Raw genomic sequence first — 19,668 nt, 5'->3', positions numbered from 1 at the left:
ATAAAAAAGCACAGGAAAAAAAAGGGAGGGGGCAGAAAGATGAAAAAAGTGGGAGAGTAAAGGAGAAAGGGGGCAAAAGGGAGGAAACTAAAGAGGGAAAAGAGAAGGAGAAATGAAGAGAAAGCAGAAGGGAATGAGAGGAAGAGAAAAGAAAGCATAGTGGTACTTGATGACAAAAAAAGAATAGGAAGAAACGTATTGCTAGTGGCTTCTGCTCTTTTAAATGCCCATCACCTTAAGCTAAAGTTTCTGGCCTTTCCTCTCTTATCAAATGACATTCAGATTCATTTTTAAAGCAAAAAAGTCACTTTTCCACTTAAATAAAGTTTGCTAAGAGAAAGACATATATGCATGCGCTCATGCAAATACATTTGTGCATCTGCTCACTGCATAACAACAGTCAAACAGGTGCAGGAAGCATCATTTCAGGAGGGCTGGTTTTGCCTTTTTTTTGTTTTGTTTTGTTTCTACAAAGATGTACAAAACCCCAGACACTCCTCCTCCAATCGACGAGCTCAGAAAGAAATAAGACATCCTCAAACCCATTTCTGGAACACCAACTTTCCCACATCACTGCAGGCAGGCATACAGCAATCAGCTCCTCCAGCAGCTGACAGCTCCAGCACCTATCCCTTTCATTAAAGGCAGCTCAGCCATACACACATTTTCCAGCATTGAGCTGTTTTAAAAAGCCATCTTTCTCCTTTGCCAAAATCAGTAGCAGCCATGCGTGTTTTTGGAGGCTTTGTTGCTGCTGTATGCTGTTCTACTTGACACCTATCATTAAAACTGGGTAAGACTCCAACAGATTTTAGTGGTTCTCAAAAGTCTTGACTTTAAACTACCATGCGGGGAGCCAGCACTGATGTGTTTGTTTTCTTACCAACTAAAATTTTCCTTCCTTAGTCTTTGATTTGGTCTATTCTCATTTTAGGACCAAGAGGGTGAGTAACTTATTTTGTTTCTTGTTCCACAAATAAACTGACTGAGATCGGGCCATTCAATTCCAGCCTGGAACAATATAGTAAGTTGTCTTCCTTCTGAGTGAGAGCGAGGACAAAGAGTCCAATCAGTAGGGACCCAGCAGCTGGGTGTCAGAGCTGGGGCTGGAATGGAAGCGAAAGGCATGACGGCACATTCACATGGCGAGAAAGCGAGCGGCCGGCTGACAGCACACAGCTGCTGGAAATGCACTGGGTTTTATGCCTTGCAATAAAAATCTATGATTTTGACATTTATGCTGTAACACAGCATTTTTTTTTTTTTTAATTTACTGTTTTCTAATGAACGAGGACTTCTGAGCAACTTCAGTCAGCATTTAGGGGATTTCACCTTGAAACTGATGGATGGATGTGCCGCAGTTAAATGAGGAGTCTGAATGGGCATTCTGATAAGATGAAAAGTAATCTGACTTCATAAAAGCAACCTGTTATACGTAGCACTGGGATGATGAAATCATTCAGTGCGGGAGGTGGGGGGAGGTAGCTCTGCTGTGCTGCAGAGCCTGATGTCCAGGGCCTGGCTGATGAGAAAGCAGCCAATAGAAGCACAATTGGAATAGTGTCAACCATTGCAAAGGAATGAAGTTTGCTTCCTGTGTCTCAGGGTAACAGATCAGCATCGGGACCCTCCTTTCTACATTTACTCACTGAACACACAAAAATGAGAAGGTGTTTATACCGCAAGTGTTGCTGTCACTAAGCACACACATCCAGTATGGAAGCAGCATGCATATGTCCTATTAAACTGGGAGGCAAAAAAAACAACAAAACAAAACACAACACAACACAACACGCAACCTGAAGCTGTGTGTGCACTGGGCAGGAGGTGTTGCAATGGGAGGGTGAGCGATGGCAAAACACGCAGCACAAAGCCACAGACTAGGTTTCATTACCTCCACTGCACATGAAACAGCTCATTTATCCTCTCTAGAAATTCAGCAATCTCAGGCACCAATTTCACAACACTTGAAGCTGGCTGGTGCAAACCAGCAGTGCCGCAGCAAGAAGCGTTCCTGCCCTCTCCCCCAGTCCTGACTGTTCTGCTCAAACCTTCACACCATCTGCTCCCTCCCTAACAAAGACAAAATGATCAGCTCAGAGACCTGACAGCCTCCCAAACTGCACGCCTCATTGTGCCAAAGCCTGCAATTAGCAGAGCGACCAGCAGCAAGTATTAAGAAGTGCCTTGATCACAGGGAAAGGGCTGGGGACTGAAGTAACTCCTAAACGACTGGCCATGACAAAGAGCTGTGTTGTGAGCTGTGAAAATGGTCACTTTGCCCAGATCCTGAAAGTTTTAAGGGATATCTAAGATTTAAACTTGCAAGGAATTTCATCTGATTGATATCAACACTACATAAAGCAGGCTTGCTTACACTGCAGCCTGCTTAGGTTTACATTTAGTACCCTCTAAAATGATTTTGTTGTAAATATTTTGCTTCAAAGAGATTGTTTGGTTACGGGTTACTATTATTATTCTTCCTGGAAGGAAGGGAACGACAGGCCTCGAGTCAACACTGAACTTCTCACAGCTGATCCATTGAGAACTCATGGTTACTTGGAAAAACCACTTTGCTGCTATGCAGTGAAAGAACCCCACCATATGCTGCAACATCATGAAACCAACCTTATCATATACAGCAGTAGAATTATATAAAAAGTAAAGTAGTGCTTCTGATATGTCTCCAAAGTCTCATTTTTTTCTCCAAATCTGGAAAGAAGTGCTCTGAAGCACCACTACGAATGAAATTCCTGCCCTCCAGAGACATGGGACAACGGATTTTGAATCACTGGATTTTTATCTGGAGCAGCTTTTAAAGCAGGTAGGATAGAGGAAATTTTGGTAGTGGACAGTTCCTAAGAGACACGATCTGTCATTCTCATTCTGTGACAACTGACACAGAAGCATCAATCCTTGCAACATTATATGCACATACAGACTTACAGCGTTTCTGTAGCTATTGAGGCCGTCACAGGTATTTTCAGAAGCTGAATGGTGGACAGCTTTGTGACCCACACAGTGACCTTTGGTCAAGGAGTACATGGCACTATGGGAGGGGACTGACACTGCTGGTTTAAGACTTTATAGCCCAGGAGAGGGCCAACATGATATGTTCCCAAGAATGTATATAGTTACCATAGAATCATGGAACCACCAAGGTTGGTTATATGTGGCTTGTCACAGATTGAAAGCCAAAGCAAAATTGAAGTGAGCCCAGTGTCAACAATGAGAAGGGCCAGAGTGGGACTGTAAGGCTTCCCTCGATGATCTAGAAATGTGAAAGGAATGGAAAACAATTACTTCACTAAGCTCATCTTACTACAGTTGACAGCTGTAAGAATATCAACATGCTTAGCCTACTAACTCAAACAAAGACTTCAGCCATGTAGTAACAAAGCAGACAGAGCCAATTTTCCTCTCAGCAAGGAGACAAGCCATGAGTTCCACGTGAGTATCTACAAATGCTAACGAACAGCTTTTAAACCCATCAACATTATACCATACAAAATTACTGATCAGCTCAAACCCAGCTCTGTTAATAAATCCACTAACATCTGAAAGCTTCAGACTCCGAGATGCGAGAGCACAAGGAAAGTGTTGCATTTCCTACCTAACAGAATGAGCAGCAACATACTGGCTTCTGACTGACAAGGAGGAGACACAGAGAGGAGACAGCACAAAACAACTTCCACCTGGAGGAGGAACAAATCCTATGGGGTAAAAACATTAAAAGATCATCTGGCTACAAGGGAAGACTACCTTTGGAAAGCTACTATGTATAGAGTTTTGAGTTAAAGATTTTCTGACAATCTTGCCAAACAGTCAGGAAAAACTCAGTTATGTAGAATCTGCTTTAACTGTCCAGGAACCTTGTCTAATTGCATCTTTTAGAAACCACTGTGAAGAGTGAGAGTTTCATACCAACATGGGCAACTCATTATCTGTGGAACAGAGAACAGAAAATAGGACAAGAGTCTCTTGGCAGCTCTTCTTTTTCTAATACAACCTGGAGAAACTAGTTTAAATGTAACTGCAACCTCTATGGCCAGCAGCTCTTTCAGACACTGCAGAACTGGCAAGTTTTTAGGATGTGTGTACTAAAAGATACGTGGTAAAAACGTTGATTTTCTATACAAGCACTACTGTCTATTTTTGCTGCATCAGTAACAGATAACAGGGCTTTTAAGTATTTTGGTTGTTACTGCTGGCATATCTAATAAATGCAATACAGTCAACAACAATAACACAGACTAATGTCAAATTTCGTAACATATTTATCTGTTTCTATTTCCTGCATAAAAAAATAAAAAAAAAAAAAAAAAAAAAGTTGCTACTGTTTCTAAGTTTCACATTGTTACAGAGCTTTTCCAGAGATGGGTACTACAAGAGCTAGTCCAGGACTGCTACTGAAAAGTAGCTTGAATCTTTGGTGCAGCTGGACACGACAAAACGTTTAGGAATCTGAATAGACTTCAAGACCATTTACATTACTTGGATACAAGTATTTAGTGTTAAACTGATAACTAGATGAGAAGCCTAAAGTTGGCATTAACTGTACTTTTTTGAAAGTGAATGTCAGCTTGCATTTTATATTACTACTTTTTTAAAATTCACTGTGATTACAGATGACTATTCATCAATAAATGTAGAGCTTTCACTGTGTATGAAGTGATACACACTCCCTCTTCTGGTAAGCTCTTAAAAGAGCTAGTTTCTAGACTTAGTGTATCAAATGTGAGATTTAAAATGTATCACATTGCCCAGGAAAAAATCAAGGGAATGATGTCAATGGCTGCAAGTTACTTAAAACGTCAAACAAGCCAACTGTTGATGGAAAATAAGCAAATAAATAACGATTGGAAGTTACCTGATGCAGTGCCTAACGAAAGCTAAGTACAAGCAGCCTGTGTACACTGCAGCTGTGCCCCAAACCAAATTGCTATAGATTTCTTTTAAATTAGTAGGAATTACATTGTTTTAAGTTTTCCCACAAGTGTGACATGCATGTTCGTATCTGATGACAATTTTTGTGCCCTGCAGGTATGTGAAAGGCTATAGCTTTCAGAATATCCCCTACACCTCCTGAGGCAGCAGATGAAGTTCTTCCAAGACACTGCCTTCACGTGGGCCCTGCACGGACACCTTTCCTCCACCTAGCACACGGCTTCATCTCCTCTCCACTTACAGAACTGGCACACTTTCCTCTTCCTGCTCTACTGCAAAAGCTGTGAGAAAGCTACACACATCCTATGGACTTCTTATTCTCCACAGATGGGAATTATTAAGGAAAATTAAGAAAATCAGCCAAAAAGAAACACAAAATAACTGTAGAAGAAAATGACAACGACAGGTAGGTGCACACAAATGCATTTATCCATCTTCCTTCTCGTTGGTCAGTGCCTCATAAAGCTGGGAGAAGTGTCCCAAATAAAAACTATATTTTTTCTCCCCAAAACATGCTGAGTCTGAGAACCCCATGACATCACACAAATCACACTTACACACATTGCTGCCAAAATATTAAGAAAGGGAAATGCTACTGAAAAAACTTCTGGTTTTGCTTTTGTTTTTGTTCTAATTAAATCTCTCCCTTTCTTCTTCCACTCCCCTCCAATACAGAGTAACAAAAGCAATAATCTACCTTCTTCATTCTCCCTTCTCTGAGGTCATTTTCTCCTGCTTTCCTTATTTAGCTTCCTCCTTATTGTCTTCATCTATTTCTTTTCCACACATTTTACTTCAGTTCTTTGTTTTACATTTCCCTTTTTAGCTATTCCCCTGTGTTCTCTCTTTCCCCTCCTCTCCTTGGACACGCACCCAGACTGCAAACCACTTCTGGCTGCACTGCAAATTCTGCCAAAGCCTCCGGCCTCCTGCTTGTGCTAGCTGGGCTCTGCCATCCCGTCCCATCCCTTCCACCCCTCCAGGTGCTGCACAGCTCCCAGCCCTCCTGCAGCATTACGGCTGGGAGTGGTAGTACCTTGGCCAAAAGTTAACCAGACTGAATGGTACTGCTGGGATTTCCTATCTCCCATTCATAGATGCTCATGCAGAGGAAAAGGGGCTATGGGTAAATCCTTCCTCTCCCAAGTGTGGCATTTGTTCGATAGAGGGCTGGTGGGATGAGAGGGTGCAACCTGTGCCACTTGAAACTACGTGCTGCCAAGAAAAAAAACTGTCTTCATGACAGTTCAATACTCAACATTATTTTACAAGCTTCCTAGAATACTTCTCCCTGGAATTACAGTGGTGCTCATCTGAGATCTGCAGTTCTTAGAATAGTCTATTCGCTGCATGAGAACACATACTTCTCCCTCCAAATAAATGCGGAAGTCCTTATAAATATTTGATTGATTTACATGTGGTGAGCTCCCCAACAGCACGTTTACATCTCAATGGCTATGACCCAGTCTCAAGTCCACCTCCACGACAGCAGAAATCCTGCTGCTCTTTTAACAACAGATCCAGCCCCCTTCCAGCTCCCTAGCTCTTAAACAGGTTGCAGCTTCATTCTGCTGTGCTCCATTTAGGGCCCTCTGCCAAAGGCTGCGTGCCCATGGCCTGCCCTCGCAATGCGTGCCACCTCCTCTGGCGGAGCTCCAGCTCGAAGGAGTGGCTTAGGCATTAGAAAGAGCCCTTTTAGTTCGAAGGAAGCCTTCCAAGGATGTGGAGCATGGAAACCAATGCAGAACTGCCTTCGCTGCATCTGCTGAAAACCTGAAATAATTCTAAGAGCTGCACTGTGCTCCAAGCACCAAATGAATTTTCAGTGGTGAAACCTTACATTGACTTTCAGATGAGTTAAAACTCTCCTTTTGGATCTCTTTGAATCGTAGACCTGACAACTGGCTTCTTCCAAAGTGAAACTGTAGACAATTACACTCTACAGGTCCTTGTATCACAATGCCCTGCCTTCTTCAGATCGTACTCAACTCTATTCAATTCACCAACTTTCTGCCTCTTGCTGAACAAGTATTTCTGTAAGCCACAGGGGACATGGCACTACTTCCTCTTTTCCCACCAACATAAATAGCGTTGTTTTCTTTCTTTCTACTTGTTCTCCCCGTGTTGATGTCTACCTTGAAAAGGGAGTGGTCTGCCCCAGTCTTGGAGTACTTCACATTATAAACAAACAAGGTTTCCACATAACATTTGTATAATTATCTATATTAGCCTTGTTTTAAAAACCCTTTAACTTCAGTAGAATGGAATAAAAAGATACTCCCTATCCAGCAAGCAATAAAACACAAGGATTTCCGCATGTAGGCCTGCTGCTAGTGCTGAATGGCATGAAATTTGATTCCTGTTAACCAAAAGCCAAAAGCACACCAGAGTGTTTTTGAGTTCGTATCATTTCAGCACACGTGGTGCTGTAAGTAGGCAGAACAACACGAGTTACATCCTGAGCAGCACGCCAGTTTTCTTTACATCTGAAGCTGAACATCACGATTTTTGTTTGTTGATCTTATTGCCTTATGTCTTCAACCAGAGGTTGACAAATCCATCTACCCACAAAAAAGGGAAGTTCTACTATACTAGAAAACCGCCATCGACTCCTTAAACAGACTCCCTGCGTTTCCATGTAATAAACAAAGACCACAGCCATTACGCTTACAAAAATAGCCTTCTGCACATGAACTGCCTGCGTAACCACAGCACACACTTTCATTACTCCTTAAATCCTACATGGCAGAACTGTTTCAGACTCTAAATCCCAACACACACAAGCTAAAGGCTATGGGGTGCACATTTCAAACCCAAAAATAATAAGAGAGTTTCTTTCCAGGTGGTAGCAGTTTCTTATTTAACGATGCATTATTCTTAAATAAGTAAATAATCAGTTGAAATGGTTTTCAGAAATGAATCCTGTGCTGACCTCTGAGCCCATTCCTTTCTGGGAATATGCCAAGACGATTCTTGAAAAAAGTTGCAGAATTTCACGTATCTCTGCCAAGAAGAAATTCAACTAGTTGCTGCTGGATCAAGAGACTGGAACGGAGATCTAACTGCTGGAACACAGACTGCATGAACTACTGCAAGAGGAGACCGTGTTTAAACAGAAGTTGCTGAAGCTGCCAATGATAATTTGTTAAATCATATACATTAACTCAGGCTATAATATGCCAAATGCCACCTGTGCATGTTTGGCAATACGCTTGGCAGATTACTCCAGCACATCTGTGACACACCAGATAATATTCAAGTTTTATCTTGATTATTAGACTACTACAGAAAATTACTGATACCCAAGAAAATCCCTGTGATTTATATAAAATACTTTCATACTATTTTAGAAGTCATTAGAGAACAGTGGACACTTCATTACTAAAACAAATTACTTGCTGCCAAAAGCATGCAAGCCATAAAGAAAACTTATCCTTCCAAAACACAGATGAGAGCTCATGCAATCTCCTACAAGAAGAAAATAAATAAAACAAAACCCACCAAACAAAACCCCCCCACTACAGGTCCAATGGCTTTGGAACAAAATTCAGTACATTCCTTTCTTTTCATATCTGCCTCAAATGCTGCCTTGCACAGACACTTTATCTTTGACTTTGTAATACTTGCTAAGCACTCTAAACAAAAACATCTGCAGAATTCAAAAAAAACTATTAAAGTATTAAATACTGATGTTAGATTTCCAGAATTAGCTGCTGCCAAGCATGAGACAACACAAAAATGGTAGGACAAATTGATACTCAATTCACAAAGTGTCAAAAGAAACCAAGAACATTATACTGCTTCCAACCCTCTATGATTCTGTGATAACACCTGAATCACTCATGATATGATGTCCAAAATACAGGAGCATGTTGTCAGAGATAGTTAATGGATCGCTCATCCCAATTAAAATCACAATGACTATTATTTGTACTCTCTGAATACAGGCACTTAACACCGAAAGCTAACAAATAAATTAAAAACAACAGAACACCACTATGATCAGCCAGAGCAGTAAACCTGCCAGCTAAAGGTGGGTATGAGAACTGGGTGAAGGAGAACGGAATACGGTCATATAATTAGATGTATGAAGGAGATTCAGGAGATACTTCACAGTGACTTGCTGGATGGATCCATGTGAACACCTTTCTCTGCAACCAAGATCTGCCCTCCTTGGCCTCTGCAGGCTGAGTATAAGATTGTGTGATAATCTTCATTTCCAGTTCACAGCCTCCTGGAAAGCTCAAGCGTACAAATCTGTAATACTGTTCCTTTCCTGAATTCTACACTTTAAACGTGTCCTGGGCAGAAATACAGATGCTTGGGTATTTCCCCTTGGTTCACACAGCAGCAGAAAGCAAAGCTCAAAGCAGTTGCTCACCTTAGTTACTTGCACGCCAAACCTATGGACTCTAATCAAAACATGGCACATACCTCTGTAATGACTCAACAATCTGACACACTGTAATGGTCTCTTTCCAATGCTTACTGTATTAATGGTTTCCACAATCATGCGTGACTCACAGATGCTATCAGTTAGTTTTACAGGTAGCATTCCTCATGCCATACCTACGGCTAGGAGTTATAACCCCACTTAGTTTTATGGAAACAAGAAAATCTGCTGGAAAAAGAAAAAAGAATAGGAAAAAAAAATAGAGGGAAGAAAATCCGTATCTCTAAACCGATGCTACTTCCACACCAGTGAGCTTTCTATCTCCTCTCTGTGAGCCACCACAAAGCAGCTCAGATGGGGAAGGGCAGCAGTTCTCTCCAGACAGGAGGCTGATTACCACAGGGAGATGCAGTAACCATGTGGAGTGGCTGAAATACCAACAAAAGGTCACATGGCCCCAGAAACACTGCACTTCAGGGCTGCCATGAAGTACCTGAAATAACTGCAGCTACGTCTTCTGCAAAGAGCAGCTTTCTGCTGTAGTACAGCAAGCGTGTATAGCGTGATTTTTAATGGGAAAAAGAAGGAGGAAATTAAGGGAACGTTTTCAGTCCTAACACAGGTTAGCTGCCAAGGAAGTATTCCTGACAAGGGTGATGGTTAGCAATTTGACAGACAAAATCAGTTTTATTGTATGAAAGGAAACTGCATAGGACTCAAGAAACACACCCAATAGTAATAGAGAAAGCATGTATATGCTACATGGAAGCTGGAGAGGCTAGCACACGATCAACCAGCAACTGGAGAAAAATACTGTGTTTTCTCAGAAGAGGTCACCAGGATAAGAGATCTCAGGTGCTTCTCTCATAGGACTGAGTGCCCGGGTGCCACAGCTTTTTCACTCCTTCGCCACTGATTGATCTCAGCTCCAAGGAAGATGCTGATGCCACAAAAATGCAGCCATTCCAAAAGAAGAAGCAAGAATGCTGGCAATAAAGTGCTTAAATCATCTGTTCAGTCTTGAAGGCTAAGCAGCTGAGGTGTGACAGAAGGAAGATTTGTTCTGAATAGCAGGCCAGCCCCTGGGCTGCCCCACGCCAACAGGGAGAAGGCACTAGAACGGACTGAAATCAGCTGATGGGCACAGGCCAGGGGAAATCTAGATCAGTGTGCTTTAGAAAAAAAAAAATAATCAATTACTTTCCAAAAATGCCAAGAAATTTTGACCCCTGCCATATATATGGTGTCACACAGCAAATGTCACAGAATTTTAAAAGCCAATGATAGCGTGTGCATATGTATTTACATATAAATATATACGCACACACACATATATATATAAAAAACAATAGTACTAATAGTGCTACCAATCGTACCCATTTACCAAAGTTGTTAGAAGGGCACTTCATACTCCAAATACACGCCTCGATTGTCTCCAAATATATTTAATTTTGAATTACTATCTCCTCTAGTCACATAAAAAGCCATGAAATATAAAAGTATGTTTTATATTTAAAAAGTGAAATATTTTACTAAAAAAAGTAAAATATTCTGATGAATGAGATTATGTTCAAATTGTCACTGACTAGTATGGGAAAAAATACCTATCATATGTCCTGCAATGCACTTTCAGCCTACCTAAGTAATTTATCACAAATATGCTTTAGAAGTAATTAATTAGCTCATTAGGCCTAGTTAATAGTTTGTTTACCCTTCCTTTGACAAAAGTGACATTTTAAAAGGGTACATTCTACTTCAGAAAACAAAATCCCATGTGACCCATGTTAAAGAACTCCAAGTACAAGCAACACATAGCACCGTAAGTTGAGGAATATTTTAAGAGATCACTTTCTCCAGTAACAATTAAAAATAACTCTAAAAGACTATTATGAAAAAAGGTACAGCTTCAGCAATATGCTGTAATCTTGGAATTATGAAAATAATTGCTCCTTTTAAAGTCCCTGAAATAAAGGCACGAAGAAAAGACCCAATTCATGGAAAACTGACTGAGACGAATTCAAACTTTTTTATTTTCTTAGCCTACTTTTTGTTTTAGAAGAACCACATGAGGACTTCAGCTATTTCCTTCTCCAAGTACACAGAGTGAGGAGTACACTGCTCAAGTAATCAATCACCTCTCATATTTATCAGCTTTCACATTCAGTTTTCTAAAACAAGGGCCAACCACATAAGGATCCTGAGACTGTTAAAACCAGAAGACAAGGTTGCTAGCTTGATGCAGAATCACAAAGTCAGCCCTCTTACCTTTCTGAGACTATTAGTTTGGCAAACTAAGGTCTTTTAATAATTTTCACCCCACCCAAGCCTGTTTTTCTCATCAGATTGGCTCCTCCCATTTCCTCTGCGAGCTGCAGCACTTGTTTGGCGTCTTCATTGTTCAGAATAGGTTTAAGAAATACTAAGAAAAGCCTTGTCATTTCCATCCCTTTCTTCTCCATTTCTCTCAGAGAACCAATCTAACCTTAGTAGGCTTACACTCCTATAACATATACAGAACAGGAACGTTGCATTAGTTTTTCTTCTTTAATCTTGAAAATATATTTTCCATACCTACATTTTGTAATTGCCTCTTCGCTCTGTTCCTTTCAAATTACAAATACTGCTGACAAGAGAGTTTAAATTAATAACCTTACAACAAACTACACTTCTCAGAATGAATTCAACATTGATACAAGCAGCATTACAAAACCCAATATTTCCATGTCCACGGTCAAGAAGCAATACAGCTCCTGAAACCTATTTTCAATCTGCCCAAAGGTTGTCATGCCATCAACTGCAACACTGGGCCCTACAGTATGGATCTCCAGTTACAAGAAAGTAGCTGCAGGTCACCAACTCATTGCAGAACACCAGTCCAAATCGTGTGCAGGGGCCAACAGCTCTCCTCCATCACTACCAACCCGAGCCAGCTTTATATTCCTGGCCTTGAGGCACAAGAATCATGATGCCAACACTCAGAACTGGGTACCTTCCAGTCCACCCCCATAAATTTATTTTTAACTGGCAGAATCCATTTAATATGATATTTTAGAAGGACTTATTGGACATCCCAAACTGATACTCAGTGACAGGTGAGGAATCACACTGGCAAGGGGTGGAATTGCTCTCAACATATACAAAGGCTTACATCAACTGGAGTAAGAGAAGCATATTCCCTTCTGCTCTTCTCGCTCCCTATAGCCCTGGAGACATAAACTGGGTTTGCTTTTTATTTTATTACTACTGCCATCCACAGATGAGCAAGCAAACTAGTAAGAATTATATCATAACATCCATCAGATTCTTCACTGAGTGACTGCAGAAATCCAGCAGCAGGGGTTGGGATGTATCCTGTATGGCATTCTAACACAAAAAGCAAGTGAGAAAGAACAAGAAGTGCACCCTCTGCGTTGCACAGGAAGACCATTTCCCAGTCTCAAGGAAGCAGCAGAAGCAGACGTGTCTTTTCTTGCTGGAGAATTTAAGATGCAAGGAAAGTTCTGCTTGCTCTCAGGTCTGGAAGAAACTCCCCACCCACATCCAAGATTTTCTATCCTTTTAAGCAGCAAAGCAAGCTGGGCTAGAAAAAAAAGGAACACACACGAACAGACAGACACAGGGAGGAAGGAGTAGTTCAGATGTTTATTTTTTTTTCCTAATCAAGCGCTGACACATCTCCTCAATTTCTCAAGAAACAAAGAGCTGAACACCAAAAACCTTCTACTTATGTATTGACATGAAAATGCTTGATATCAATTTCTAATCTCAAGATATGTATGGAAAAGAAGGTCTGCTGTTTCTCTCAGCTACTTTTTGTAGGTAGCAAAGGAACACTTGAACTTGCAGAGCACTTTGTATTTTCTCAGTCCTCTATAAATGTTGGCTAGCACCAGCCAATGTAACAAGAGCTTCCTAGCACAGTTTATATACAAAACCATCGAACCATTAAAATAAATACAGACTAACACTACTGAAAATAAATAAGCTTTCTGCTCCTTTGGAAGCATATTATGTCTTACAGCAGAATTTGTAAGTTTAGCTTTTAGTTAAGTTACAGTTCAAACTGCAATGGAACCTCGTGTAAAAATAATCAGTGTAAATACACATGGAGAAATGAAACATACAAACACACTGCACATCCTGTCTGTGAAATACAGTATACATGTCATTTCAACACCAAACTGCACGTGTGCAGTGCTTCAGGAAGACATTAGAAATTGAAAGGAACAAGATCTTCATGTAACTGCATTGGTATGTATATAAAATGATTAAACACAGGTTATGTTCTTTGACATTATTTATAATTTAATGTTCTATGTACCATCAATTTAAAAAAAAAATTGCCAGGCTTAATCCTGATTTAACCTCACCCTTAATTATTAAAAATAGTTAAGCACTTACCATAATGTGATTGAAATGCCTGTGGTTTTACGACCTGATTACAGTGGTTACACATCACCAAATAGAAATCATCATGAGCCGGGCAAAGACCAAATATTGGCATATCTAAAAACAAAAAGACAAAATGGCATATCTCTCAGCTGCTTACAATGATTGAAAAACAGTTTAATTACAGAGCCACGACACTAGAGCTGAATCATAATTTCAATACACGTGTATAAAATCTGAAAATGAGGAAAAAAAGAGCATATAATGCAATGGATACTTCAGTGCTAGAGTGCTACAAGAGTAAAAATCTCCCTACAAAGATAAATGTAAAATAAGTGATTATTTGCAGAAAACATCTATTAGAAATCCGATTGAGAACTGACCATCTTATAGCAGATGCAAGAATGTAATAAGAGACTGACTTCAAACGACAGACACAACATAAAGGGATATTTTACATACTCTGAAACAGGTTTGGATTTTATTCCAATTTCATTAAATGAGTTCTAAGACGAAGTTTACTGCATTTTTTTAAACCATTTTAGACGCACAGTCGTTGAGCAGGTAGTATTACATGCCTAATGGTTTTACTCGTTTAGCAGTGCATTATAGTTCAGCCATCTGCTGCCAGAGATCTGTGCAACTGCTACATAAGAGAGAAATAGAGAGATAACAGTATGTCAGAGCATGTGTGGATTTGGGAGATAACATACATGCAGACTTTTACTAATAAAATTAGTCGCCCCAATGTTGTTTTTAAGAATACAGTTTCTTAAGAGTACAGTTTAACGTTTAAAACCCAACTGAAAGGTTTATTACATTGATACAACTAAAAATGTTACTCATTAAAGACAAAAAAAAGAGGAAAGTGCACACATAATAGCATATTCATTCATCACTGCCAAAGAGCATGGCTAAGGGATTTACAGCACTATTTAAAGGATTAAGACTGATATAAGAAAACTTATTTTCTTCTAAGAATACTCAAGTGATAGATTTATACGTTAGCAGTAAATTAGGAATTAAGGACGTTCTTTACCTCTGTGCTAGAACCAGTCCTGGCGTTTTGTGTTAAAGCTATTCACGTGCCTAGATGTATTTGTAACCACGCACTGCACTGAACTAGAGAGACATTCTCGCTGATGAACAGAACTCCGGCTGTGGACTAAATGGAGTCGCTGCATTTTCAGAACGCCGCTGACATAACCCAAGGCAAACAAGGGCCGCAGCGCTGCCTGCACGCTGCCTCTCGCAGACAAAAGAGCACATCCACACCGAGCAGCTTCCAGAGCGAAGGCCTCCTATGGAATAAGGGTTTTCCTCCAGAAATGTCATCATTTCTTCTTTATAAAAGAAGGTGCACGTCCCAGGCTTTCAAAAACACTAATAGAGCTCTACCAAAACCGAATACAATACCTATAAGGGCAGCTGCAACCAGATTGTGCCTTTGGACCCAAACACGACGACTCAAGTGGCTGTGACAGGTCACAGCTATGCTTATCTACATCGCAGGCACTTCTCAGCAACAACACTTACGTTACAAAATTATTACACACCGATTTGTGCTTCATTAAGTATTGAGTGGCACTGTTTAAAAAATTTTAGTTGTATGGTAATTGGGAAAAGAAAAATGTTTTGAGACCTCCAGGTACATCTAATGCACCATCAATTAGGCAAAATCCTGTACCCTAGGCAAAAGCAAGATAGGAATAATACTTCCCTATTTCTCAGTGTTTACTTTATGCGATTTAACTTCAAGCTGGTTAAGGAAAAGAAATACAAATAAATATTAATATTCCATACAAACATATAAACGTAACGGTCATTGGTTAACGCTCCATGCAGGAGTTCTTTGGGTAGGTCCGCATGAAATAGTTTCCACAAATAGTCCATGGTCACTTCCATCTGACTACTAATACACCGTGATGAATGGGACAATAACAGTGTACACTGCCTGCTATTTACATTGTTAATAGCACACTGACTGGCTACTACTGTATAATGCCTAACGAACTGTAAACCCACACCCTGTAACCTTTTCTCAGATCCAAACCTTTTCTGACAACACTGAATTCACAGACTTTACACCAGCCTGTACAAAATGCAGGGGGAAACCAGCCCTCAAAGATGACAAAAGGACTGCCTGTTCTCTTTGCCTGCTTCTCTCTGTCTTGCAAGATAAAGCACTCCTTGGCATTAGTCACAGTCACTCAATTCAAGTAGCACCTTATGAATATTTGCTGGAAATAGGGAGCTGTAATTTTACACTACAAGTGAAACAAATCAGCAGAAGTTGACATAAACACAAACACTTTCCTGTTTCAGTTTCGGGATCCCCAGAAATTGGAATAATTTAGAGCAGACCTATATACTGGGAAGCACTTCTTTACAATTTGAAAATCAAAGTTCGGAGTGACAGAAAGCAATGCCAAAGCACTATTAAACGCATAAACTCAGCAAACCCATCCCAGGAGTAAACACAGTTGATGCAGAAAAAAGGATTTGCTGCAAATCACAACTGTGATTTCAGGGGAAGTCATGCACCAGACTGCAGCTGGATGACACAAAGAACTTCTGCCTCCAGTACACTACAGCCACTGATACAGAGCATCACCTACATGCAGATGGTGAGAGTACCAAGAGGTTGGAGTCCTAAACGCAAATCCTTTGTTTTCTCCTATGTGATAACATTAACTTTTAGCTTTTAATTATCAAAGCATTTATTTTAAATTGATGCAGTAAAATCCTTTTTCTTGCTGTAACTGTAGGGCTCCAGATACAACCAGCACGGGACCAGCTGAGAGCTGCACGGACACAAGGACAGCCCACAGAGTAACACAGCGGGTGTCAGCGGGCAACAAGCAGCACCAACACTCTCCAGAGACACAAGATGAGCTTCACAATGCATCTGACTTCAGACTGTGACTCCTTCTAGAGCAATGAAGATCACTGGAAAAGAGCTCAGACCTGAAACCACGCTGCCCAACACAGGAGCCTGTCTAAGGCACATAAACTCCCACACTCTTCAGACGCTTCATGTCATTCGAGTCAGCAGAGCAAGAAGAGGATTCAGGAATTCTGATTTCTGTTCCCGTGTCCCAAAAGGACAAACACCAATGTGAAATTGTGATGAGAATGACATGAAATATACTGTGCAAGTATTAGAGAATATGCAGAATAGTTCAACAAAATGAAGGAGATGGATGTTCAAATTCTCTGCTCCCACCACAGCCCCTTATCACAGTTTAGAAGTCTTGCCACTGATATTCCACTGTCTAATACTTTATACCTATTTCATTAAATGACATGCAAATTCTCCATTTAAAAGTCTAATGAAGTTTACAGTATTCCACCAGTATCATTTCAAACGCTCCGTTCCTCCGAGTTTAAAGATGACTTCTGAAATACTTAGCCATGGATGTAAAGCCCATGCCTCTCACGGAAGAGCCTAGCAACCGTGATTCATATGTTCCTCTTTCAGAGCTGAGCTGATTTAACTCTCTCCATCTGGGAATGTTTTTCAAGGTCAAACCAGAAATTTAAATCAAGACCTCAAACTTCCAATTTACTTTTCATAAATGTAGTATTTATGTGGTGGCAACATACAAATATTGTCATATGAGCTGCTAGTTACATTAATTCTATTAACACCATGAAGAAAAATGACTTCATTTACCTCCACATTAAACCTCTGAACGTTGTAACCTCCAGAATTCATTTCTTTCAAATGTATCTCAGCTCCACTTTTAAAAGAAGTAAATTCTAATGATATATTCCTGTACACTTCCCCACGAACAGTACAAGCACGTGCCACAGATACGTCTGAAATATCTGAACTGCATTACTTGCTGACTACGTAATAAGGAAAATGCTTTTCACGTGGAAAAGGCCAATTCAGCATATTTCTAATAAAAAAAGGAAAGATAACAATAGCATAGGACCTGACATGCCCTACCACCCTGTAACAACGGACATGTCTGCTCTGAGCTGCCATTTCCTCTTCCAGTAAGGCACACAGAAGCAGGCATCAGCAGGTAACTTCTTGGTGCTTTCAGCATTTCCCTTTGGGACAGTCACACTCACAGTCACTAAAAGTGTCTCTATACTTTCAGTTCTGCTACTGAATGTCACAGACAACAGAACAAATAAAACAGGCTACAAACACGCAGTGAGATAACTGGTCGTCAGTTTGCATTTATGGAGTCATTAGAACTGATGAATTCACTGACTAGCACAGCTCTACTGCACATTCTTTTATTGTTTTTTCTTTTTTTTTTAACCTCTCAAATTTACCCAATTTCCAATAAATCTTGTTCCTTTGTAGTCTGGGACTGTTGTGCCATGTAACTATCCCAGCATCTAAAAAGGCAACATCCTTTCTAGAATTTTTTGCAAAACATCACAAAAAGATGAGGTTATAGAATCTTTAGAGGAGTGCAGTGCAGGGAGTCCAAATCCTGGCTGTTCTCAGAGACCAGAAGCAAGTTTCCTATTTTGCAGAAGTCTGCTCACCACAGTCAAGAAAACAAGGAGTGAAAAATGAAACAGAGGAAGAAAAAGCAAAAGCAGTGAGGACAGAAATGAAAGGGCAAAGAATAAACTCTATTAGAGATATGGTCGAAGAACAGAAAGCTCAATGGAAAAACAAAAGTGACAAGAAACCATAAAAGTAGTGCATAAGTATTTTCCAGACAGAAGACTACTAACGCTCAGTTTTCTCCTCCTCATTCCCAGCATGAACATCTGCTTGGCAATATTATTCTTCAGAAGTCTGTGTCTGATTTAACACAAGCACATACGTACTGCTTCCAGTGCAGTACATCTTGTTAGTGGACATTTCCCATGTTGATGTCTAATGGGAACAGCAGAATCTTTTGGCTGCAAAGACCTCCACACCACACCATAATGTGCTCCAGCCCAGTTATACTTCCAAAACGTTTTTAATCAGCTACAGTTAATATTAGTTGCATCTCCATTAAAATGCACTGTGTTCGATTACTAACTCTGTGCTCATAGCAGGTGTAACTTCCTATTATCTTCACAACTCCCCAACCACAGAATTTGCTTTCTCTGTACTGGGGCCCGAGCCAAATCCACCCTGAGTAAATGTACCAACTCTCCCCAAACCATCAGGGCTTCCAGTAAGATGTCAGGAAATTGTTTCAGAGCTATAATGTACAGAAATTGCAAATATATTCCATTATTTTGAAATGTTGCCAAATCTGAGTTATTCGAACTACTGACTTCATGGACAAAGACTTTTAAGTTCAAATAAAGTACACAAAAGCTATCTCGAGTATAATTACTCTACTTTAGTTGTGTTTTCCCTTCTTGTTAGAATAGAATCAGTCTTGAATACGCTGTGGTAAAAATAATGCTAGCACAGCTTGTTTTACCTCATGGGAAGAGTAGATCTCCTTCTCTTAGGGCTTTTATTAGAACTTTTCTGTAGGGTAATGCAATCCTTCACTAAAGTCTGAAAGAATGTCAAAAAGGAAAGAAAAAGAATAGTAAAATAACTATTTGGTACGGTGATTCAGACTCCGGTGCAGTACCTTGACACTGGTTGTCATCTTGAAGGAAGACAGTTATGGTGTCACCTCTGTAAATTTTCTTACAACTCTTGCTCCATTGCTATACTCTCATCTTCAAGAGGTAAAATATTCCTATTGCTTTATTCTTTACAGTCGTGAAGACCATGTATGTCATATTAATACTTGAAAGCAAACAAAACTTCCCAAACCACTGCTCTGAGAAGCTTGTGACCTGAGGGATGAGGGATGAGGAGGGAGAAGGCAGGCGACTTGCTCAGCACTTAGGATCACATCAACCAGGCAACACTGAACAAGGCTGAGCTCAGTTGAAATCCATCCCAAAAGCCAAAATTGTGCCAAAAAAATCCTCACAACAGGAGTCCAACAGGTTCTGTTGCTGACATC

General features: G+C 40.3%; 1 protein-coding gene across 3 annotated transcripts in view; it reads right to left on the bottom strand.

Moving 5' to 3' along the window:
• Positions 1-19,668, bottom strand: part of ATXN7 (ataxin 7) — a 53,696-nt gene that overhangs the window by 18,047 nt on the left and 15,981 nt on the right. For 2 of the 3 annotated variants that reach the window (XM_031555612.1, XM_019620183.2), the window contains exon 2: positions 13,742-13,846. The exons of the other annotated variant lie outside the window; for it this stretch is intronic. In XM_031555612.1, the coding sequence (XP_031411472.1) occupies positions 13,742-13,844 (103 nt within the window). In that variant the 5' untranslated portion in view covers positions 13,845-13,846. The remainder of the gene's footprint in view (positions 1-13,741; positions 13,847-19,668) is intronic. 3 annotated transcript variants of the gene reach the window in all.

The sequence above is a fragment of the Meleagris gallopavo genome, chromosome 14, assembly GCF_000146605.3.
Source record: "Meleagris gallopavo isolate NT-WF06-2002-E0010 breed Aviagen turkey brand Nicholas breeding stock chromosome 14, Turkey_5.1, whole genome shotgun sequence".
In the NCBI taxonomy this organism is placed as follows: domain Eukaryota; kingdom Metazoa; phylum Chordata; class Aves; order Galliformes; family Phasianidae; genus Meleagris; species Meleagris gallopavo.
The sequence above is the reverse complement of the archived record's forward strand: the minus strand, read 5'-3'. Positions and strand labels throughout refer to the sequence as shown.